General features: G+C 47.6%; 1 protein-coding gene across 2 annotated transcripts in view; it reads left to right on the top strand.

The window, feature by feature from the left end:
* LOC123756569 (uncharacterized) overlaps positions 1-24,349 on the top strand; it is a 35,168-nt gene extending 10,819 nt beyond the window's left edge. Inside the window, exons 3-9 of one of the 2 annotated variants that reach the window (XM_069328997.1) lie at positions 10,004-10,207; positions 10,377-11,629; positions 12,153-12,408; positions 12,539-12,789; positions 15,373-15,552; positions 21,678-21,806; positions 22,611-24,349. In XM_069328997.1, the coding sequence (XP_069185098.1) occupies positions 10,004-10,207; positions 10,377-11,629; positions 12,153-12,408; positions 12,539-12,789; positions 15,373-15,552; positions 21,678-21,806; positions 22,611-23,003 (2,666 nt within the window). In that variant the 3' untranslated portion in view covers positions 23,004-24,349. The remainder of the gene's footprint in view (positions 1-10,003; positions 10,208-10,376; positions 11,630-12,152; positions 12,409-12,538; positions 12,790-15,372; positions 15,553-21,677; positions 21,807-22,610) is intronic. The other variant, XM_069328998.1, reaches the window with a different exon arrangement.
* Positions 24,350-26,452: the final 2,103 nt, after the last annotated feature.

Genomic DNA, 26,452 nt, shown 5'->3' with positions numbered 1-26,452 from the left:
GCGTCTGTGTTGGAGGTGGACATTTCGATTGATGATTGTTACCGCCGGAGGCGGCTACTTTATTGTGCACCCCATATTCATCCTGTGAGCGGTAGGGCAAAAGCATTACAGAGGGCACAAAAGGTCTTTATCAGACCTCATCTTAGATTATTACATAAACAATTTCATCTATCCTTCACACCTTATAGTTACATGTCAGCTAGTTACAGAGAATGATCTATTTCAAGAGCAATATATTTACAGTAAGTCGTCATACATTAATGGTAGGTCTTATCGTTAATACATAATTGTTTGATCAATGGCTGTGTTGGAGGTGGATAGTTCAGATGATCTGCATCCTGACCCGAAGCGTATGAGGTCTCTGGGATCGTCACCCCCTGGTGGTGCGGCCTGGGGGGACGTGGGGAATATATGGGTTCGGTGTCATCTGAGGTTGGTGTTGTTGGAGTGCCTGGGGCTCCTGTGGTGCCTGTTGTGGTGAGGTGGTGGTCGTGGATGTCCCTGTGGTGGTGCTGGATCCCAGTGTGGGGGGCCTCGTTGCCTGCTCCTATTCTCCCTCTAGCATTCTCTATCTCTCCCTTCCTCTTCCTCCATCAATCCTCATCCTTCCCTTTCCTCCCTCAATCACTCCCCATCCTTCCCTAACCACAACTCTCCCTCCATCACTCACTATCCCTCCCTTTCTCCCTAAGGCACTCTCCATCCTTCCATCACTCCCTCCTTCCCTATCCCTCCCTCCCTCCCTCGCTCACCCCCACCCCCTCCCACCCCCTCCCACGATCATCCCCACCCCCTCCCTCGCTCACCCCGCCTGACAGCTGGGTGGATAGCGCTTCGGATTCGTAGTCCTGAGGTTCCGGGTTCGATCCCCGGTGGAGGCGGAGACAAATGGGCAAAATGTTTCTTTCACCCTGATGCTCCTGTTACCTAGCAGTTAACAGGTACCTGGGAGTTAGACAGCTGCTACGGGCTGCATCCCGGGGGGGGGGAGGGGTTACAAAAAGGAGGCCTGGTCGAGGACCGGGCCGCGGGGACACTAAGCCCCGAAATCATCTCAAGATAACCTCAAGATAACCCCCCCCCCAAGCCTCCCTCGCTCACAAGCCATCCCCGGTGGGTACTTTACATCCTGCAGGACGATCACGTGGGTTCTGACGGTGATCCTGGGAATACAAGAACAGAGAAAGCTATTCGCATCTCGTGTGTGTGTGTGTGTGTGTGTGTGTGTGTGTGTGTGTGTGTGTGTGTGTGTGTGTGTGTGTGTGTGTGTGTGTGTGTGTGTATATGTGTGTGTGTGTGTGTGTGTGTATTCACCTAGTTGTATTCACCTAGTTGTGTTTGCCGGGGTTAAATTTTGCTCTTTCGGCCCGCCTCTCAACTGTCAATCAACTGTTTACTAACTACTTTTTTTCCACACCACACACACACACACACCAGGAAGCAGCCCGTGACAGCTGACTAACTCCCAGGTACCTGTTTACTGCTAGGTAACAGGGGCATTCAGGGTGAAAGAAACATTGCCCATTTGTTTCTGCCTCGTGCGGGAATCGAACCCGTGCCACAGAATTACGAGTCCTGCACGCTATCCACCAGGCTACGAGGCTGTGTGTGTGTGTGTGTGTGTGTGTGTGTGTGTGTGTGTGTGTGTGTGTGTGTGTGTGTGTGTGTGTGTGTGTGTGTGTGTGTGTGTGTTTGTGTACTCACCTAGTTGTACTCACCTAGTTCTGTCTGCAGGATCGAGCACTGACTCTTGGATCCCGCCTTTCGAGCATCGGTTGTTTACAGCAATGACTCCTGTCCCATTTCCCTATCATACCTAGTTTTAAAATTATGAATAGTATTTGCTTCCACAACCTGTTCCCTAAGTGCATTCCATTTTCCCACTATTCTCACGCTAAAAGAAAACGTCCTAACATCTCTGTGACTCATCTGAGTGTCCAGCTTCCACCCAGCTTGTGAGTGTGTGGACTTATCTAATAACCTATTTCCTACCAGCGCCTTAATTGTCAGCACCAGTCGCATGAAGGATATTCCTAATAATTCCTAGCCTTAGTTTAAAGAGAGAGAGAGAGAGAGAGAGAGAGAGAGAGAGAGAGAGAGAGAGAGAGAGAGAGAGAGAGAGAGAGAGAGAGAGAGAGAGAGAGAGAGAGAGAGAGAGAGAGAGAGAGAGAGAGAGAGAGAGAGAGAGAGAGAGAGAGAGAGAGAGAGAGAGAGAGAGAGACGGAGAGAGAGAGAGAGAGAGAGAGAGAGACGGAGAGAGAGAGAGAGAGAGAGAGAGAGAGAGAGACGGAGAGAGAGAGAGATAGAGTGTGTAATAATTCCAATCTGAAAGTTTTATATTGATAAGAAGACAAAATAAAGCAGGAGACCTAGGAAGACCAGACCTCCCGGGCCCGGTGGACCACGGGCCGGGTGGACCACGGGCCGGGTGGACCACGGGCCGGGTGGACCACGGGCCGGGTGGACCACGGGCCGGGTGGACCACGGGCCGGGTAGACCACAGGCCGGGTGGACCACGGGCCAACCATTATGAGAATGTAATTATCCAATGAACACTGTGGAGGGAATTGTCGTACAAATGAACAGTGAACTATGCAGTCAGTATTGTTGTTGTACAGGTGAACACTGAACAATGTGGAAGATATGTTTGCTGTACAAGTGAACAATGAACACAACACTGAACCATCAACAGGTAGAACAACAGAACACAGTTGACAACATCACAAGATAGAACAACAAATTCAATTTTAAATAACCCTGGAAGCACATTTTGGTGAGTATACACAAACAACACATACACAGGCGAGTATACACAAACAACACATACACAGGCGAGTATACACAAACAACACATACACAGGCGAGTATACACAAACAACACATACACAGGTGAGTACACACAAACAACACATACACAGGCGAGTATACACAAACAACATATACGAAAGCGAGTATACACCATATACAAAATGACGCAGATGATCTGAACATGGGAGACAGAGATGTTTGCCAGGTGGCTACACGACTACAATACAAACAAATGCAAGGTGAAGAAATCTGGGACCAGCTGAGGATGCCACGGGAGAACCCTACAAGATGGTGGGATGATAAATTGAACCAAAAATAGAAACAAATATATATATGTGCAGATATTATCATAAATAGTACCCAGATAAATCATATTAAAGTGATATATCAAGAAACGTTCGAACCTGTGCGCTGAGGGTCCCCCAGACGCCCTCTAGTCCACTGTACCTTCACGACACGATAAAAGATCAAATATTTTGCAACATGATTGATCCCTGAACTTGGAAAGAACTGAGCTGCGAGGAACGCCTCGGACAACTTGCTTCATCACCTTGTTGAAAAAAACAAAAAAACGTTAAGAGGCTGAATAATCACAACAGATTTCTATTATGTTAGAAACACTGACGCAAAGGACGCAACGGACGCAAACTGTTGTTTATGGTGATACGCAGGAGGAGAGAGGATCGGGGGAGGGGGGGGGGGGAGGGAGGGGGTTGAAGCTCAGATAACCCATAAGGATGTGAAAAGTAATTTCTTCGTGGTAAAACTATTAAGCAAGCGGAGCGGGCTAGACGAGGGATCGAGATGTATGTTGGAAGTTTATTTCAAGATCACGTGTTATTTGCAAGGTGGTCAGAAACCCTGGCACTAAGCGACCGTCCCAGTGCAAGCACACACAGATAAGGGAAAGGGGGCAGGAGCCAACACGGACACACTCGCAATACGTGACAGAGAGAGAGAGAGAGAGAGAGAGAGAGAGAGAGACAGAGAGAGAGACACACACACACACAGAGAGAGAAAAAGAGAGAGAGAGAGAGAGAGAGAGAGAGAGAGAGAGAGACACACACAGAGAGAGAGAGAGAGAGACACACAGAGAGAGAGAGAGACAGAGAGAGAGACAGAGAGAGAGAGAGAGACTGAGACAGAGAGAGAGAGAGAGAGAGAGAGAGAGAGAGAGAGAGAGAGAGAGAGAGAGAGAGAGAGAGAGAGAGAGAGAGAGAGAGAGAGAGAGAGAGAGAGAGAGAGAGAGAGAGAGAGATCGTCTTCCAACACATTACCAACAATTAATATGCATTAAAGCGACCAGCCAAGCGCCTGGCCGTCGCCCCGTCGTCGACCAGGACGCCAGCGCGTCGCCACCGCGAGTAACGACCGTGAGAATGGCTGCTCTGTCGTCCCGGTGTCGTCGGGATGACCTCATTAGGGTCACAAGGGGCACACACACCTGTACCACACACACCTGTCGCTACAAACTCACTCGAATACAGTCTTAGTATAATTGTTTTTGCGGACAGTGAGTCACAAACGCCCACGGGATGGGGGCCCACACATCTGACACGGGGCCCACACACCTGGCACCCAACCCACACACCCGGCACCCAACCCACACACCTGGCACCCAACCCCCACACCTGGCACCCAACCCACACACCCGGCACCCAACCCACACACCTGGCACCCAACCCCCACACCTGGCACCCAACCCACACACCCGGCACCCAACCCACACACCTGGCACCCAACCCCCACACCTGGCACCCAACCCACACACCTGGCACCCAACCCCCACACCCGGCACCCAACCCACACACCTGGCACCCAACCCCCACACCTGGCACCCAACCCACACACCCGGCACCCAACCCACACACCCGGCACCCAACCCACACATCCGGCACCTAACCCACACACCTGGCACCCAACCCACACACCTGGCACCCAACCCACACACCTGGCACCCAACCCACACACCTGGCAACTAACCCACACACCTGGCACCCAACCCACACACCCAGCACCCAACCCACACACCTGGCACTCAACCCACACACCTGGCACTCAACCCACACACCTGGCACACAACCCACACACCGAGCACACAACCCACACACCGAGCACCCAACCCACACACCTGGCACTCAACCCACACACCTAGCACACAACCCACGCACCTGGCACCCAACCCACACACCTGGCACCCAACCCACACACCCAGCACCCAACCCACACACCCAGCACCCAACCCACACACCTGGCACTCAACCCACACACCTGCGTATGAAGGGAACGTCGAGGTTTCGGTCCATTGTGGACCATTAACAGTCGTGTGAAGAAAGAGTGTCAGAGAAAGTATATATGTGATGTAAGAATGTGACGGACAAAGCGAGATGGTTGAAGTATACCATAGAATGTGAAGTGTACCATAGAATGTGGAGTATACCATAGAATGTGGAGTTTACCATAGAATGTGAAGTATACCATAGAATGTGGAGATACCATAGAATGTGGAGTATACCATAGAATGTGGAGTATACCATAGAATGTGGAGTATACCATAGAATGTGGAAATACCATAGAATGTGGAGTATACCATAGAATGTGGAGATACCATAGAATGTGGAGTATACCATAGAATGTGGAGTATACCATAGAATGTGGAGTATACCATAGAATGTGGAGTATACCATAGAATGTGGAGTATACCATAGAATGTGAAGTATACCATAGAATGTGGAGATACCATAGAATGTGGAGTATACCATAGAATGTGGAGTATACCATAGAATGTGAAGTATACCATAGAATGTGGAGTATACCACAGAATGTGAAGTGTACCATAGAATGTGGAGTATACCATAGAATGTGAAGTATACCATAGAATGTGAAGTATACCATAGAATGTGGAGTATACCACAGAATGTGAAGTATACCATAGAATGTGAAGTATACCATAGAATGTGGAGATACCATAGAATGTGGAGTATACCACAGAATGTGAAGTATACCATAGAATGTGGAGATACCATAGAATGTGGAGTATACCACAGAATGTGGAGTATACCACAGAATGTGGAGTATACCACAGAATGTGGAGTATACCACAGAATGTGAAGTATACCACAGAATGTGAAGTATACCACAGAATGTGGAGTATACCACAGAATGTGAAGTATACCATAGAATGTGGAGTATACCACAGAATGTGAAGTATACCATAGAATGTGGAGTATACCACAGAATGTGGAGTATACCACAGAATGTGGAGTATACCACAGAATGTGGAGTATACCACAGAATGTGAAGTATAGCAAACAGAAGGTATAATATAAAAGAAGTAAAACAGGAACAAGAGGGATAACGACGAACGATAAAGAGCAATAAATCCTAAAGGGAGATAAATCCTGGTCAATCCTGGTCACATGACGGTTGTTAAGAAGATCAGAGCATCTAACAAGCCATATATAATATACCTGGTTGGTAAACCCCCGGCGTGTCGTGTTCCAGGGGGTAAACTAGCGGGTTATATACAATATATGAAGTTTACCATGACCTAAGGGAAGGGAAAGCTCTCAGCCTGCTAACAGGAGTCAGCAGCCAGTCAGTCTGCAGTTTCTGTACCCCATCTGTGGGTACAGGGGATCCAGGAACTACGACGGAACATGTTGGGCATGAGAGAAGAGTCAAGAAGACGCCGTTTGGGAAGAGTAGAGAGGCGGGAAAGATTAGTTTACAAGACCGATCTATAGAGGGGATTCGCGTCCCTAAAATGGCAGAAGAGGGACATTGTTTTGTGTCTGCAGACTTGACACTGCTTTTGTGTTCGTTGAGTCTGTCATGTAGAGTATGGCCAGAGTATACCATAGTAGTGGTATACTCTGTTATTGAGAGTATGGCCAGAGTATACCATAATAGTAGTGGTATCGTCTGTCACTGAGAGCACGGCCAGAGAATACCATAGTAGTGGTATACTCTGTTATTGAGAGTATGGCCAGAGTATACCATAATAGTAGTGGTATAGTCTGTCACTGAGAGCACGGCCAGAGAATACCATAGTAGTGGTATACTCTGTCACTGAGAGCACGGCCAGAGTATTCCATTGTAGTGGTATACTCTGTCACTGAGAGCACGGCCAGAGTATAGCACAGTAGTGGTATATTCTGTTATTGAGAGCACGGCCAGAGTATACCATAGTAGTGGTATACTCTGTCACTGAGAGCACGGTCAGAGTATACCATAGAAGTGGTATACTTTGTCACTGAGAGCACGGCCAGAGTATACCACAGTAGTGGTATAGTCTGTCACTGAGAGCACGGCCAGAGTATACCATAGTAGTGGTATACTCTGTCACTGAGAGCACGGCCAGAGTATACCATAGTAGTGGTATACTCTGTTATTGAGAGTACGGCCAGAGTATACCATAGTATTGGTATACTCTGTTATTGAGAGTACGGCCAGAGTATACCATAGTAGTGGTATACTCTGTCACTGAGAGCACGGTCAGAGTATACCATAGAAGTGGTATACTTTGTCACTGAGAGCACGGCCAGAGTATACCACAGTAGTGGTATAGTCTGTCACTGAGAGCACGGCCAGAGTATACCATAGTAGTGGTATACTCTGTCACTGAGAGCACGGCCAGAGTATACCATAGTAGTGGTATACTCTGTTATTGAGAGCACGGCCAGAGTATACCATAGTAGTGGTATACTCTGTTATTGAGAGTACGGCCAGAGTATACCATAGTAGTGGTATACTCTGTCACTGAGAGCACGGTCAGAGTATACCATAGTAGTGGTAAACTCTGTTATTGAGAGTACGGCCAGAGTATACCATAGAAGTGGTATACTTTGTCACTGAGAGCACGGCCATAGTATACCATAGTAGTGGTAAACTCTGTTATTGAGAGTACGGCCAGAGTATACCATAGAAGTGGTATACTCTGTCACTGAGAGCACGGCCAGAGTATAGCACAGTAGTGGTATACTCTGTCACTGAGAGCACGGCCAGAGTATAGCACAGTAGTGGTATACTCTGTTATTGAGAGTACGGCCAGAGTATACCATAGTAGTGGTATACTCTGTCACTGAGAGCACGGCCAGAGTATACCATAGTAGTGGTATATTCTGTTATTGAGAGCACGGTCAGAGTATACCATAGTAGTGGTATACTCTGTTATTGAGAGTACGGTCAGAGTATACCATAGTAGTGGTATACTTTGTCACTGAGAGCACGGCCAGAGTATACCATAGTAGTGGTAAACTCTGTTATTGAGAGTACGGCCAGAGTATACCATAGAAGTGGTATACTTTGTCACTGAGAGCACGGCCAGAGTATACCATAGCAGTGGTATACGGAGGTTATTAAGGCCAACACAATAACTTAGTAATTAACAGGCAGGTACACTTTATAGGTCTAAACATTGCCTAGGACTAAAGTCTGGCAGGCGTCCTGCAGTCTCAGGAGACTATGGAGTTGTGCTCTGGTTGTCGGTCTCGAGTGGCCTCTCCAGGGCGCAAAGTCTGGGTTGGTCAATATGGAGGAGAAGCTGTTACCCATGCAGCAGGTCCCCCTCCTCTCCTCTCTCCATGATGCTGGACTAAAGTAATCTCTCGTTAAATATACTCCGAAAAGCGAGTTTTACACAGTCCGGTGTATTTCTTTTTCGGTTCACACTGAGAAGTTAGGTATACTTGTCACTGAATATCGTCTCTTCCATGAGTGCTAAGATGATAAATAAATGTCTTAGCTATTTATCCAAGCTTTGAATGACCTGGAAATAAGTAAGCAAAACTCTTAGGAAGAAGCTACAAAGATGAGGGAGACAAAACATGTGGATCACAAATATAAAGTAATCTGAAGACAGTTATGAATTAAGTCATGAGTAAGCTAGACGTGAATCATGAATAAGTTGTTGGAGGAGCGTGCGGTGATGAAGCTACACAACCCGCACGTGTACTGATTACTAATAATAATTTCCAGTCAGTGTTTACAACTCATGGCACGGAGCCGCCAGACCCAGACACCAACCACATGAGAGAGAGAGAGAAAAAAGGTAAGATTAAATCATTTAAATAGCCGGTGACATGGGCAGTAATTCACGTGGGAGGCTCTGGTGGGACTCCCAAGTGACTCCCATATTGTCTCCTACCACCCCCCCCCCCCTCACCCACTTGTATTCATTTGATTTTATTTCAAACGTTATTACACAAAATGGGTTACAACATTGGTTAAGTAGATGGTACAAAGTTAGCTGTCACAGGCTCTCGAGCGAGGCGAACATAGCCACTATAAAACACACACAAAAAAGTGAACAAAACATGCCATTGAATTAACCAGAAAACAAATGAAAGAAGCAATAAGAGAGGGCATAGTGAGGACTTCAGAAGAAGGACTAAAAGTAAAACGTACACTTCAAGAGTACCATATCACCACTTGAAAGCACCACTGGAATGCATCTGTAACGAACACCCCGGTGCATGAAGAACAGCTGAGAGGACCAGGGGGGGAAACTGTCGAGCTGCAACACAGGCAAAGCAACGGTTATGTCTAGCAGTCTCTGCGTTGATGCACCACCAAGTCCACCTTAAAACGCCTGCTGGCCATTTTCCAAGGTAAGACACCACGAAGACAGACAAAATATGAAGGGGAAAATCAGGAATAACTCAAGGAGAGATGGAAGGGAAAATGACGAGGAGAAATATGGTGAAGAAATAATTGGCTAAAGAGATCCAAGAAACATGTTATCCTGCCTTCTTCCCTTCCAGTGATACTATCCTGCCTTCAACCCTTCCAGTGATGCTATCCTGCCTTCAACCCCGCACGGGCTCCGTTGTCACCAGACATTTGACACTCCTCACTTGAGCTGTCAGCAGATAACTCATGAGAGGTGCCGGTGAGAATAGATAATTTGACCGGGAAAGAGTAGTAGCTGAAGTAAGGTAAATGGGAGAGTTTCCCATCCTCTACAGCCAGTAGCATCAGGGCCACAAACCCTCTTCCAAGTTCTGCTTTGTTCTTAATTAACAATGATGGTGTTTGTTGATTAGTTGGTCTATAGTTTCCCCTTGATTTACTGTTCCATATTAACTAGTTGCGTTGTGATTAGAGCAGCTTGATATCATGGGTAAATTTGCTGTAAATGTCTCCGCAATATATTTTTGTTTTGCTGTGATTACCGAAAGGCTTCGTGTTCCAGCGTCTTCGTCGTTGTCAGAAGGAGAGCGCGTACAGGAGCTGGTGTTCCCCTTGGGGAAGGTGGGGACCGTCATCGCTCAGGGGCCGGCAGACGTGACCCCGAAGTCACCCCTCACGCTCTGCCTCTGGATAAAGGCCTCCATCCAGACCTCCGCCTCCAGGATACTCTCCTATTTCCAGGGCAACGCCATCATGTTCATCTCTCGTGAGTAGTGTTTGTTTCCAGCGAGACAGACGGAAAGATTGGCTAAGGCTAATACACATATAAAAGACCAACGGTATTTAGCTAAAAATACATTATTATAATGGTTAGTAGAATAGGTCGACTCACAGAGCAGAGGGAGAGAATTACTAGCGTGCTTTCTCCAAAATAGGGTCGGGAAGTATGGTGTCGGTGAGGTCGGAGAGGATGACGATCGATGTGCGCACTGTAAATTTCACCCCGCGAGAGTGGCACCACTTGTGTGTCATCCGACAACACTCCCTCGTTCTCCAGCTCTTCCTCGACGGCCGCTCCTTCGTCGGCTCGCTCTACCCTGCCAGAGACAAGGATTTAACAAGAAGGTTGCAGAAGAACTTGCAAGCCATTAATGCTATGGTTCAAAAAGCTAGCACGACAGCAGGCCGCAACTTTACTGAAGTACCTCTAATAGTTCTCGGAGCTTTGGATTCAAAGTTCGATTCCCCCTTCGGCAGATTCGCTGATCTGAGAATCTTCAGGCAAGTCCTCACTGATTCAGAACTGAAAGCCTTGAGAACCTGCAGTAAGTTGACTCCAGCAGGTGATGACATCGAAGTTTTGCACACATCGGAAGCTTTAATCACGAGGACCATCTTGCACCAGTCATTGTGCACGGATGATAAGATTCACGTGGTGACCTACCCGGCCTACACCAGGCAGGAGGAGGCCGAGGACCTTTGTTCCAGGCTGGGTGGCACTCTTCCGGCACCTCAGACGTTCTCAGAATTTACCATGACTGCGGAGATCCTCTCTGAGTACACCAGTAAACCGGAGATGTTCTTTTGGCTCAGTAACTCGACGAACCTAACATCTCTCGGTGTTGAAGAGGGTCAGTGTTGCGCTCAAGACTTGCGCTATGGTGGCAGCTTGCCCATGAGTGCCCCGTGTAAGTCATGGGCCAGGGACTTCGTCTGCTACATTGCTCGTGGGAAGTCTATGTTCCTACTCCACACGGACGATGAGATTGAGCTGTTCTTTGGAGAAGGACAAGAGAACTACTTGTTGCTGAGCGACCAAGGGTTCTCTATTTCCTTCGAGAACAATACCTACGTCATCCGCAACTTGGTTGGTGGTACTTTGGGAGTAATGATTGGTCAACAGATCTCTCAGATCCTCGGGATGAGAGAGTGGACCATGTCCAATCGGGAGACCTCGTCATTAATAACACTGAGCACCTGCCTGACGGAGGAGTTCACCTGCAAGAGCGGCGATTGTCTACCTCTGGAGAAACGCTGCGACAAGTGGCCGGACTGCGAGGACGCCACTGACGAAGACGACTGCAACTACCTCCTGCCTCCACCCGCCACCTACAGGGCCTTCCTCCCGCCCTCAGACAACACCGCCGTCGGCCTCAGTGTTGACATCACCGCCATCCACGACATCAATGTGAGTATAAGATGATTAGACATTCAGTAATGCAAACATGCAAAAATGCACGATTTACATGCAACTTATAAACAAAATACATATATCGACGTTTCAGACTGGTTCTGGGCTCTTTCTCGCGTACATAGATTTCATTACAATACAAAAAAATCAGCTATTGTCAGATCTAATGAAATCATATTGATTTTCATTATTTGTATTTGGAAAAAAATCATAAATTGATTTTCATTATTTGCATTGGGAATTTATTTTTCATAAAATTATTTTTATTGTTGTTATTGTTGTTGTTTTAGATTCAGCTTCTTCTTACTCGGAACAAAAGTTCCAAGTAGCACGGGCTACGGTGATCCCATAGTGGGATTGAGATTTTCATTATTTGCATTGGGAAAAACAATTTCATGAATCGATTTTCGTTATTTGCATTGATAACAAAATTTTCATAAATTGAAATCATGTCGAAATCTATTCTGATATCTTGCATCTCGCTTCAGACAAGTCTCTGTCTATATCGCTGTCTCTACAGATGCAAGAAAACCAGTTGGGTATGACCGTGACGGTGGACCTGTGGTGGACAGACGGCCGCCTCACCTTCACCAACATGGGCCTGGGCAGGACGCGCCTGGACCAGGCTATGGGAAAGATCTGGCAGCCCACCATCATCTTCGTTGGCGCCAAGTACGAGGATAACGTCAACCTGCAGAAGGGCATCAACGACATGAGGTTCCTCTACGCGGAATCCTCCTCTAGGGGCGCCCCGGCGATCGTCAATAGCTCCAGAGGTCAGAACAGTCACAATTTTTCCATTCGAACGTTCTTCAGTCGCAAATATTCGATTAATGAACTAGGCTTTGGGAGGCGTACGACCAACCAGATCTCTCTATATTGTACCATCGTCCTTTCTTCCCACAGCTCTGAAGCATAATGGTTGGGACGTGGGGCTCCAGCTCCAAATCATCCTGGACCTGACTATGACCTGCTCATACAACCTGACTCTCTACCCGTTCGACGTGCAGGAGTGTGGGTTGGCCCTCACGCTGGGCACGGAGTTGACCGGCAACACCCACTGGGACCCAAATAAACTCCAGATCGACAAGTCTCTCCCTCAGCCTGCCTTATATGGAGTCTCCAGAGTCCGGTTCAAGAAAAAATCAAATACCCAGGTATAGGGAAGAGAGAGAGAGAGAGAGAGAGAGAGAGAGAGAGAGAGAGAGAGAGAGAGAGAGAGAGAGAGAGAGAGAGAGAGAGAGAGAGAGAGAGAGAGAGAGAGAGAGAGAGCCATAATCTGTAGTCTGGGGCTGTAGACTAAAATTGTAGTCTGAGGTTGTAGTCTGAGGTAGTAGGTTAAGGCTGTAGGTTAAGGCTGTAGGTTAAGGCTGTAGGGTAAGGCTGTAGGGTAAGGCTGTAGGTTAAGGCTGTAGGTTAAGGCGGTAAGTTGAGGTGTAGATTAAAGCTGAAGTTCTCCAGGTTAGTAACTGTTCTTCCTCCATCAACCGTGTGGCTTCAAGCCATCTATCTGTTAACCGCGTTTGCATGCAGTTCATCAACTGGGCCACATTTAAACAATATCCCTACCTGTCTGGTTTCCTAAAGGTCCTCTACTTCAACCTGGGTTTCTTTAACGCCCCGTGTCCTAATATGAATCTCATTTAACCCTATTGACCTTATCTGGATCTAATTCAACTATCAAACCGCACCTCTTCAAGCCTGGCCTCGACTTCCGTCAGACCTCAACCCTCACTCGAGTTATTTCCAGGTCACGTTCTCTACACCTTAGGTATTTCAAAGGCTCTGTTCCCTAACCAAGGTGTCCTCAAGCTCTATTTCACACACTTGAGGCTTTAAATGGGGTGCCCCCCACACTCTGATGAAATTTATCAGCGCCTTTCCCCCCACAATTGGGTCTTCGGCAGGAAACTCTCTACGCCCATGTTTTGGTCGTAAAGCTTCACCGAACACAAACCAGTCGCAGCAAACAACAGGTGTTTAGCCGTCCGTGGTTAGTCATGCACGCTCCCATCTCCACTGCTACCCGGAGACTCCACTCACGCACAAGTCATTAAGCGAGACATTCGTAACCGCAGACAACCCCCCCAAAAAAGTTGAAACTCTTGAGCCGCTTCCAACTCCTCTCCCTCGTACACTAGATACGAATTGAGAACACACACATCGTGGTCAGTTCGTCACCTAGAACTCGTGAGCACTGTGCGGCTCTCAATGATTTAAGTAATTGGGTGATTAATGCAGGTCAACGTGGGAGGGTGTTGAGCGTGGGTGGGAGGGTGGGAGGGTGTAGAGAGTGTTGGGTGGGAGGGTGGGAGGGTGTAGAGTGTGGGTGGGAAAGTGGGAGGGTGTAGAGTGTGGGTGGGAGGGTGTAGAGTGTGGGTGGGAAGGTGTAGAGTAAGGGTGGGAAGGTGTAGAGTGTGGGTGGGAAGGTGTAGAGTGTAGGTGGGAGAGTGGGAGGGTGTAGAGAGTGTGGGTGGGGAGGCGGGAGGGTGTAGAGAGTGTGGGAGGGAAGGTGGGAGGGTGTATATTATAATCCCGATGGTTCTCTATTTATTACGATGGACTGTAACTAGTTGCACAAACAAAACAACGGGGAAGCATTCAAAAAGGTGCACTTCAAATATTGGAAGTGAAAAATAACACTTATTGAAGAAAGCTTCAGACGTAGTTACTGATCTTGACAAAGTTTGACTGAATTCCGTTAACTGTTCCCTAATGCATAGCGGACATGCACTTTACGATATATATATATATATATATATATATATATATATATATATATATATATATATATATATATATATATATATATATATATATATATATATATATATATATATATATATATATATATATATATATATATATATGCAATTGACGATCACAAAACACTGATCATTTTATGCGGAAAATCCACAGAGAAATATGAAATGAGGTGAACGTTTCGGCTTTGTTAAAGCCTTTGTCAACACCAGACTGACATCTGACTGACATCAAAGCCGAAACGTTCACCTCATTTCATATTTCTCTGTGGATTTTCCGCATATATATATATATATATATATATATATATATATATATATATATATATATATATATATATATATATATATATATATATATATATATATATATAATGTATATATATATATATATATGTATATGTATATATATATATATATATATATATATATATATATATATATATATATATATATATATATATATATATATATATATATATATATATATATATAATATAATATAAGTGCAGGGTTCAGCAGGTGTTGATGAGGATGGACTTTAACTTACAGGCGATGTAAGAGGAACATTTTAATAATATAATAATTCATTGTGTCGGGGGACAGGCAGCCAGAATATATTTATACAAGTTAGGCTTATATCGAGGCTCCACCCCTTCCAACCCCCCCCCCTCCCCCACCCGAGCAAAACACTGCCAGAGACAAGCTAGGAGGCAATCACTTGTGAGTCATGCACATGTTTATTTCTCATAAAGTAGTGGACTCCTGGATTAACGAGCAGAGTACCAATGTTTCGAGGACTGAGTGAATGTTTTCATTAAACATGCAACATTACATTACCCAATCAGAGTACGCCCATCTTGTTGTTGTTGTTATTGATTCAGCTACTTGGAACAAGTTCCAAGTAGCACGGGCTATGGTGAGCCCGTAAACAGTACGCCCATCATCACCCACCCTGCCTTATAACCCTCCCTGCAGATCGAGGTGTTGTTCCTGCTGGAGCGGTGGTTCGGCTCCTACATGCTGACGACGTACCTGCCGTGTCTGATCCTGCTGGTGATCGGCACTTCCACCCTGGCCTACCCCGTGTCTGCCTTGTCAGACCGTGTCATGGTCACCCTCTCCTGCCTCATCGTCCTCGCCTCCCTGCTGGCCCAGGTACACTACACTTTCTGGGATTGGCTGGTTATAGATAGGAGCTGCCTCGTATGGCCCAATAGGCCTTCTGCAGTTGCCTTTGTTCTTATGTTCTTATGTATGTTCTCCACTTCGTCAGGATGCGTTCAGCCACTCTTATATATTTTTTGTTTTTTTCTTTATTGTTAAAACAATACTATTTTGAAATTATACAATTATGTAAGAAACACCAACTGTTCCTGTTACACAGAACATATAATGAAACCAGGAACACCAACATAAAGCAGGAACACCAACATGAACCCGGAACACCAACATAAAGCAGGAACACCACAATAAAACCAGGAACACCAACATAAACCAGGAACACCACAATAAAACCAGGAACACCAACATAAACCAGGAACACCAACATAAAGCAGGAACACCAACATAAACCAGGAACACCAACATGAACCAGGAACATCAACATAAACCAGGAACACCAACATAAACCAGGAACATCAACATAAACCAGGAACACCAACATAAACCAGGAACACCAACATAAACCAGGAACATCAACATAAACCAGGAACACCAACATAAACCAGGAACACCAACATAAACCAGGAACATCAACATAAACCAGGAACACCAACATAAACCAGGAACACCAACATAAACCAGGAACACCAACATAAACCAGGAACACCAACATGAACCAGGAACACCAACATGAACCAGGAACACCAACATGAACCAGGAACATCAACATAAACCAGGAACACCAACATGAACCAGGAACACCAACATGAACCAGGAACACCAACATAAAGCAGGAACACCAACATAAACCAGGAACACCAACATGAACCAGGAACACCAACATAAAGCAGGAACACCAACATAAACCCGGAACACCAACATAAACCAGGAACACCAACATAAACCCGGAACACCAACATAAACCAGGAACACCAACATAAACCAGGAACACCAACATAAACCAGGAACACCAACATAAACCAGGAACACCAACATAAACCCGGAACACCAACATAAACCAGGAACATCAACATAAAGCAGGAACACCAACATAAACCCGGAACACCAACATAAACCAGGAACATCAACATAAAGCAGGAACACCAACATGAACCAGGAACACCAACATAAAGCAGGAACACCAACATAAACCCGGAACACCAACATAAACCAGGAACACCAACATAAACCAGGAACACCAACATAAACCCGGAACACCAACATAAACCAGGAACATCAACATAAAGCAGGAACACCAACATAAACCCGGAACACCAACATAAACCCGGAACACCAACATAAACCCGGAACACCAACATAAACCCGGAACACCAACATAAACCAGGAACACCAACATAAAGCAGGAACACCAACATAAACCAGGAACATCAACATAAAGCAGGAACACCAACATAAACCAGGAACACCAACATGAACCAGGAACACCAACATGAACCAGGAACACCAACATAAACCCGGAACACCAACATAAACCAGGAACACCAACATGAACCAGGAACACCAACATGAACCAGGAACACCAACATAAAGCAGGAACACCAACATAAACCAGGAACACCAACATGAACCAGGAACACCAACATAAAGCAGGAACACCAACATAAACCAGGAACACCAACATGAACAAGCTACATTAAAAGAACTTGAGTTAACATAACTTAGCAAGCACTTGCAGTACATGGAACATGAAAATGAGTGCAATAAGCAATCCACTTACGTGTACAAAAAATCCCACCATGCGCACACAAAGTGATACATAAAAGGTAACGTGGCAGTACAAGTCACCAATACAATGCAACAGCATAACGTACAATAGACAAGAAAAACAGAGAATACATTCATACATTAAAAATACACCTTAGCAACAGAACAATTTAGGCGCGGCGCCCGATGCAACCGTCTCCGAGGAGCAGGTTGATGAAGTGGTAGGCACACGAGGAGAGGACACAGTCACCTTCTTCAGCATAACAACCAAATCCTTCTCCTTACGACCACTAGCACCAGAGTTGACGACCCCCCAAACGTGTGTCACGGACGCTGGGGAGCGCACAGCCTGATACCGGTAACAGCGCCACAGGATCTCGCCCCGGCAAGTCCTCGAGCACCGCCTCAGCCAATTCCTCCTCATCCTCCATCTTATCCATAGGGTCCCCACCACCAAGGAACCGCGACCTGGCACCCCCCCTTCCTACGCTTCAGCCAGGAACCGACTCAACCGCACACGACGGGGCCTGAAGTCGGCGAGACTGCCGAAACCCTCCCACCAGAGAGACAGCCGGAACCGGCACCGAAGACAGTGAGGGAACCCTCACGACCAGAGGCACCACAGGCGGCGCATGCGCACCAGGAACGCACACCAACTCCAACAGTGCCGGCTCCTGGGGCTCCGGCTTCACCACCACCGCAGGCGGCACATCAAGGACTCCACCAGTACCTCCGGCACCACACATATCCCACAAACCGGAACACACACACTCCGGCAAACCAGAGCGCACTAAACCCGTCCCCGCCTCCATCTGGAAGCGCCTCACACACCGGCTCAACAACCGGGACGCTAGGAGACAGATGAGCGTCTCCAGCCGCCACAGCCTGCGACGGAAGGGGAGGACTATCATCCTCCCGGAGGATAGTCAGACGATCAGCACGCAGCTGCCAGGTGCCCCCCGCTGACCACAGCGAGAACACGTACGGAGCTGCACTTTATACGCGTACCGCAGTGTAAACCCCATTAAGGACAGGAAAGACGGAACTCTGTGTTCCAGGGACATGGTGAGCGTCCTGGTACAATCCTGCAGGCCAGTACATTTGCCAGCATAGACCTTATTCCATCGCACACTGACCACCTTCCCAAACCGACGAAACAGCTTGGTTAAATGCTCATTTACCGCAGTGCTATTCCCAGTCCAGTACAACACCACCTCAGCCCAGTACAACAGCCTAGTCTAGTACAATACCACCACCCCAGCCCAGTACAACACTACCACCCCAGCCCAGAACAACTTCATCCCAGCCCAGTACAACACTACCTCAGCCCAGTACAACACCCCAGCCCAGAACAACTTCATCCCAGCCCAGTACAACACTACCTCAGCCCAGTACAACACCCCAGCCCAGAACAACTTCATCCCAGCCCAGTACAACACTACCTCAGCCCAGTACAACACCCCAGCCCAGTACAACTTCATCCCAGCCCAGTACAACACTACTTCAGCCCAGTACAACACCCCAGCCCAGTACAACTTCATCCCAGCCCAGTACAACACTACCTCAGCCCAGTACAACACCCCAGCCCAGTACAACTTCATCCCAGCCCAGTACAACACTACCTCAGCCCAGTACAACACCACAACCCCGGTACAACTCCACCCCAGCTTAGTACAACACCACTTTCAGCTCACTACAACACCACCCTCAGCTCGCTACAAGAGCACTCCATCACCACCCCAGCCCAGTACAACAGCACTGGGGTGTTACTGGAGCAACACCCCAGCAGTACACTTCTAGGACAGGGGGGAGACGCGACTAATGGTTAAAGGATCGTGTCCCTGTCGCTCAGATCACCTGAAATCCACTATTGTTCACTCTACCGGGGGAAATAAATACGGGCAGAGTGCTCTCAATCACTCAAGTACTGACATCAACTTACTCAGGGAACTTACTCAGGGAGGAGTTGATGTCAGTGGTTGGCATCAACTAACTCCTTATTGTCAGTCAATACTTATTACCTGACAATATGGACACTTAAGTTAATAGGTAATAGGTTAAACACCACCTATTTGGGTGTTTGGGCTTACAGCCCCGGTAGGCCCATCACCAAATACAATTAACACACAAAGGAGGGGTTGATGGTTTAAACTTTAGTTTATTTAGGGTTTTAAAATTAAGTTTCCTAACTATAGATCCCTAATAGAGACAAACTGAATTGATGATGTAATGTTAGAAGGCCAAAAGTGCAGTGCTCATGTTCCCAGCGACTGTGACTAGGCTTGTTGTACGCGATGCTCGTCCCTAAAGGAACTGCAACCGCCCACACCCGAGAGTTCTACCTGTCGGAAATTCCGGCAACTACTACTAACCACTGACCTGCTTAATTAAAATAGGTCAGTCCATTACTAACAATACTAAACTTGTTAAGGAGAGAGATTCTCTAACAACAGTGGGAAGGTATTGCGTCAGCCACACCGGTCAGTACCTAATATTTCTCTTCATAAATTAAAATACTTCCAGTTTTAAGTTGAAATGTTAATGAAGGCATTCATTAAATACTGGATATATTAAATAACGAATCACTAAATGTCCTCTTCCCCAGCTGATAATAAAATCAGATAATGAAATTAGACGCATCCAGAAGGATGGAGGGGGGGGGGGGGGGGTTCACGCCCTGCAGGCGTCAGTAAGCGCATGACTCCCCAGACGTGCGGACTGTGGCGCTCTGCGGCAATTAGTGCCCACTGTTCCCCTTGAGCGTCGCGACACATGATAGCAAAATTCGCCCAACCGACGACCTTTACACCCAGGGAAGTGTTATTCTGGACAACGTTAATAGTATATATTGCTGGCCAGTCGTTATAGCTAATTAGTTGTTACGGTTATAACACAGACATACCCACAAAACTCGGTAAGTCTCATTCTGATTATTAACAACTCTTCTTGAATGTACTATTTATGCCTTGGAGTCAGTTAATTCCTAGTTATTCCTATGCCTTGGAGTCAGTTAATTCCTAGTTATTCCTATGCCTTGGAGTCAGTTAATTCCTAGTTATTCCTATGCCTTGGAGTCAGTTTATTCCTAGTTAATCCTCCTGGCAGGTACAGTTCAGGAGAAGAAGAGAAGTCGTCGTATTTACCTGTAGTTCCAGAAGAATCCTTAAGTCGCCATTACGTTGTCTACCTACGAGGTACCCAAACTGCGACTGAAGGACAACGAGGGCTTCTTACCAGACCATTACGATATTAGAGCTAAGCTCTCAAATCTTGACATTTATGAGTAGAATACTAACCCATTGGTAGTTAACTAACTTGATAATATTCTATAGTGTGTTATCCTCAGTGAATTTGGGATATAGGCTACGTATTCATAGTAACCCCCTCAATTATGTGTAGAGGGAACACCCAGCAGAAGATCAACTTATTAATACAGTCCACTCAATTTAATAAATAAATTCAACTAATACCTGCTGAGAAAATCCCTAACACTAACTGCTTGTCTGTTCTCAGTGTAAACGTGTTATACACAACCGTATAGGGCATATATGAGGAACTCCAGCATCCCTTGATGTAACATAGTAATCCCCGGCAGATTAACACGACCGCAACATAACTTACAGCATCGTGATCTGCACATTTGGCCCGACTTGACCCAGGCCGTTGGCCTACTAGCCCTTGTTAGCGCCTGTCTCAGGTGTGGAGTCTATTGTGTACGGCAGACTGGTCGTCGCGTCACCCAAATTCCTTCATCTGTTAACTGTTCAGCTGTTTTATTGTGTACTGCTCCAGTAACCTCATCTTTACCTGCATTACCTCACTTATATTACCTCACCTATATTACTTTACCTGCATTACCTCACCTATATTACTTATATTACCTCACATTGCATTATCTCACCTATATTACCTCACCTGCATTACCTGACATATATTACTTATATTACCTCACCTTGCATTACCTCACTATATAATAATTTCCCGTATCGGGAACATGATTAAACCAGTGTTTAGGTTTAACGAGGTCCCCGCCCCCCCAGGCCAACTATTGACCTTCCCCAGGATGTAACCCCACAACAGTTGTCTAACTCCCCCAGTACCGATTTACTGCTGGGTGGAGAGAGGCATCAGGTGAAAGAAAACCCACACAACCGCTTCTGCCCCACTCGATAATGTATCCCGGGTTGTGAGTGGAGGGCGTAGACTACTGTGCAACAGGGCTCCGTTGTTGTTTAAGCTTCAGCTACTGGGAACAAAACGTTCCGAGTAGCACGGGCTATGGTGAGCCCGTAGTGGACTTATCTGGCACAGGAGCGGGGCTGTAACTCAACAGGGCTCCCTATAACCCCCCATGTAAGGTGAGGATGGAGACTCACCTCACACCTCTCCCGCAGGCCAGCGCCACCCTCCCGGAGTCGGCCAGCTCCAAGGCCATCGAAGTCTGGTTCTCCTACACAATAACCCGCATGTTCCTCGTGTCTGTGGTCCACACCGCTGTCTACCGCTCCAACCAGCAGGTACAGGTGTAGTGAGGTGTACCCGGGTCGTGTACCTGGGTGTGGTGAGGTGTACCCGGGTGTAGTGAGGTGTACCCGGGTGTAGTGAGGTGTACCCGGGTGTAGTGAGGTGTACCCGGGTGCAGTGAGGTGTAGGGAGGTGTACCCGGGTGTGGTGAGGTGTTGGGAGGTGTACCCGGGTGTGTTGGGGTGGTGGTGCGGGTGTAGAGTGGGTGTACTGAGGGGTATAGAGCTGGTGGTGAGGTGTTGTGTGGTGTGGCAGTAAAGGTGTTGTGTGGTGGATATGGTAGCATTTTAGGCTTATCTAAGGGTCAATAGGCTGTTAAATAACTATCCCCAGAATGCTTCCCCCCCCAAAAAAAAAAAAAAAAACTTGCCTAAACCATTATTACTAATTTTCTGAAAGGTCAACATGTATAACGAAACTTGCCCAAACGTCTCGCCTTGCTCGGGAATCGAACCCGGGACCATTCCGTTGTAAGCGGAGTGCGATAAGATAATTGAGGGTGACGCAGACAGAACTTCAGAAGGTCGAAAAAATCAAATGAGAAACGTTGGTGTAAAGAGATAGATGTAGATGAAGAAGATATATATTTACTCTGCTTAGATGTACACTGAAGTGTATCTGTAAACGTTTGAGCAACATAGACAGTGGAATAGAAGTAACAGTTGCACATATCTTGACGAGTGTTTATGAAGCTAGTTGTGTGTGATTAGAGCTAGTTGTACAATCAGTAGCTATGTTTTAACATATATGACAGCCAAGTATTGAAATCGGAGCACTAATGCAATTCTCCCTCTCTGGTCCAGTTCAATGTGTCGGCAGCCCAGGAGGCGGAGGTATCGTCTAGATCCTCATCGTCCTCTGCCACCTCCCAGCACCTGCTCTCGAAAGCTAGGGTGGCGTGGATGGCTCCCTCGACCACCCACACCACTAAACAGAAGCAACCAACCTTCACCGTAGCCCAAGATCCAAGCCACACTGCAACCACTCCCTCACCAGCTCTTTTACCCGCATACAAGCCCACTTTCCCGCCAACCCATAAGCCCAGCCCTCAGAAAGCCCACTCCTCCATCTCGCCCTCCCAGCGCATCAACCGCTTCGGCCTCATCCTGGGTGTCAATCTCGATCTCTTGTTTTTCGCCATCTACATCTCTTACGTTGTTCTCGTCAGAAGAGCAATTTTTGCAAGCATCTCCTAATAGTGACTCCAAACCGAGTGGTTGAATATATTGAGTTAACTGCATCAGATCATGGGTGCATCAGTAATGCTTAAATCGTCACTAATGATTGTCCGGTAACCTTCACCTGGAATAAGAAGGCGATGTTTATGGAAAGAAACTCGACAAATTTAGATGAGATACCAGAGGCCAGCTGTTTGTAGTTGAGTCCAAGAGTTGTAGAGGGTTAACTATAATTTTCTGAAATGGCGGCCCAATGAGTGCAATGTTGGAGCTGCTGGTAAGCACCAAGACAGGTCTCAGTGGTGATCCTGTTAATAATTGCTAATGAAGCAGGGAGATGACTGAGTCGGGTGAAGCAAGAGGTGTGTTGGGACGAGCAGGGTAGCATCATGGTAGAGGCTTCTGAAGGCGCAGTGTATCCCACCGCTGCCACCAGTGTTATCAAATCAAACATTTGTTTCCAAAAATGTTGTTTTGATCATAAAATTGTTCTCATTAATTAATTTTCTTCTAGTGAATAAAGAAACATTTTCCAAGGCCATGGCTCTGAGCACATCTTACCTGTCATAGGAACTTAAGAACCGAAGAAATAGTAGAAGACCTATTGAGCCATATGAGGCAGGTTATCTTGAGGTTATCTTGAGATGATTTCGGGGCTTTTTAGTGTCCCCGCGGCCCGGTCCTCGACCAGGCCTCCACCCCCAGGAAGCAGCCCGTGACAGCTGACCAACACCCAGGTACCTATTTTACTGCTAGGTAACAGGGCCATAGGATGAAAGAAACTCTGCCCATTGTTTCTCGCCGGCGCCCGGGATCGAACCCGGGACCACTGGATCAAAAGTCCAGTGTGCTGTCCGCTCGGCCGACCGGCAGCTCCATATATTTTTAACAACTTTTCCTTTGTCTAACCTGTGCTTGAAACAATGCAGACAATACATGTTAGTGATGTTACCTGTCAACTTGGGTTAGGTCAACCTATTCCATGATGAAGAGCACTGTTTTGAAACTGGTATTTACCAATCTATATTTTAATGTAAAGTTATACACTATGTATCCATTGTTTCATGTACTAATTTATTATGTTGATATATTTAGCCCCAGTTAATATTCCCATTGTTATACCATTATATCCATTTGTATTCCTCAGTCATATCCTCTGTATATACTTCAGTCATGTATTTGTGATATACGATGTTAAAGCACAGTAGCTGTTACATTAAGTAATGTTCAAGTAGAATTGTGAGCAGCCAATAATCTTCCTGAAGATGGTCTTCTCCTCGTTGATGAAAATTCTTTTCTCTATATTTTCATGTCATTATTTATCATAACTAACCTCATTAAATCTTCATTATATTAAGTTAAAACCTCATTTCTTCAACACCCTAACAGTTTGGTGTAGGCGTTCCTGAAGCTTGTTCTTCGTCTTTTTTGTGCGTTGATTAGTTTTGCAACACTTTACTCTCTCTTCCCTTTCTTAATTGTGAGACCAGAAATGCTGCTAGCATTCCAGAGAGAGCGCGAGCGAGCGCGTCAACCCCGCAGCAGTCGGGTCAACTGCCTCAGGAGGCGAGGTCTTGCCAGCGAGCAGGTAATCTGGAGCAACATTGTGAGGTACAGTTAGGGGCCGGGCCAACAGGTGGGGCGAGCTCCGCAGGGGCCCCCACAAGGTGATCCAGGTACAGATGCGGTACACTGCTTCCGTCAGCACCCTCATCTGTCAAGGCCGAGGTTACTCGCTCGCTCTCACACCTCACCTCTCCCCCCATCCCTCTCCCATGCACACACCCTCATGGGAGGGGGGGCAGTGACCGGAGCAAGGGAGGCCACTGAGACACGGAGAGGATGCGAGAGAGAGAGATGAGAGAGACAGAGAAGAGGTCTCTGTTCTCTAAGAATGGTTCCTGAATTCTCGATATGGGCTTAAGGTAATTGCCAGAAGTGCTAGGCCAGTGTCAGTAGCACACTGGAGGAGTATAATGAAAACTTCGATGCTTAACCACATGGAGCATCGGAGATCGAACGCCGACCCGCAAGAAGCGAGGTTGCCGCTTTAAAGACCCGCCAAAGTGGCTAAATGATTAAACGACGTTATTATTAAACATCGAACACGCGCTTTACCGGCGGTGAGGTATTTCCTCACCTCACCTCCCTCACTCTCACCTCACCCTCACCTCACCTCCCTCACCCTGCCCTCACCCCTCACCTCACCTCCCTCACCCTGCCCTCACCCTCACCTCTTGCACTCAGCCACAGAGTGGTAAAGTGCACCTCACCCTTTGTGAGGTTCAGCGGCACCCGAGTCCACCCGGGGCATCCGTGTCAGCCATCCGGCAGTTGTGTCAACCATCCAGCAGCTGTGTCAACCATCCAGCAGCCGTGTCAACCATCCAGCAGCCGTGTCGACCATCCGGCAGCCGTGTCGACCATCCGGCAGCCGTGTCGACCATCCGGCAGCCGTGCTGACCATCCGGTAGCCGTGTCGACCATCCGGCAGCCGTGTCGACCATCCGGCAGCCGTGTCAACCATCCGGCAGCCGTGTCAACCATCCGGCAGCCGTGTCAACCATCCGGCAGCCGTGTCGACCATCCGGCAGCCGTGTCGACCATCCGGCAGCCGTGTCAACCATCCGGCAGCCGTGTCAACCATCCGGCAGCCGTGTCAACCGTCCGGCAGCCGTGTCAACCGTCCGGCAGCCGTGTCAACCATCCGGCAGCCGTGTCAACCATCCGGCAGCCGTGTCAACCATCCGGCAGCCGTGTCAACCATCCGGCAGCCGTGTCAACCATCCGGCAGCCGTGTCAACCATCCGGCAGCCGTGTCGACCATCCGGCAGCCGTGTCGACCATCCGGCAGCCGTGTCGACCATCCGGCAGCCGTGTCAACCATCCGGCAGCCGTGTCAACCATCCGGCAGCCGTGTCAACCATCCGGCAGCCGTGTCAACCATCCGGCAGCCGTGTCAACCATCCGGCAGCCGTGTCAACCATCCGGCAGCCGTGTCAACCATCCGGCATCCGTGTCAACCATCCGGCAGCCGTGTCAACCATCCGGCAGCCGTGTCAACCATCCGGCAGCCGTGTCAACCATCCGGCAGCCGTGTCAACCATCCGGCAGCCGTGTCAACCATCCGGCAGCCGTGTCAACCATCCGGCAGCCGTGTCAACCATCCGGCAGCCGTGTCAACCATCCGGCAGCCGTGTCAACCATCCGGCAGCCGTGTCAACCATCCGGCAGCCGTGTCAACCATCCGGCAGCCGTGTCAACCATCCGGCAGCCGTGTCAACCATCCGGCAGCCGTGACGACCCGTCCCCACCACAACCCGTCCCCACCACAACCCGTCCTCACCACAACCCGTCCTCACCACAACCCGTCATCATCACAACCCGTCCTCATCACAACCCGTCATCATCACAACCCGTCCAAATGCTCCCCAAACCAACTGTTTATAAATTAAAAAACGTTTTTC

This window comes from Procambarus clarkii, chromosome 22 (genome assembly GCF_040958095.1).
Source record: "Procambarus clarkii isolate CNS0578487 chromosome 22, FALCON_Pclarkii_2.0, whole genome shotgun sequence".
Lineage (NCBI taxonomy): Eukaryota > Metazoa > Arthropoda > Malacostraca > Decapoda > Cambaridae > Procambarus > Procambarus clarkii.
Note: the sequence above shows the minus strand (reverse complement) of the source record. Positions and strands in the feature narration are given on the sequence as shown.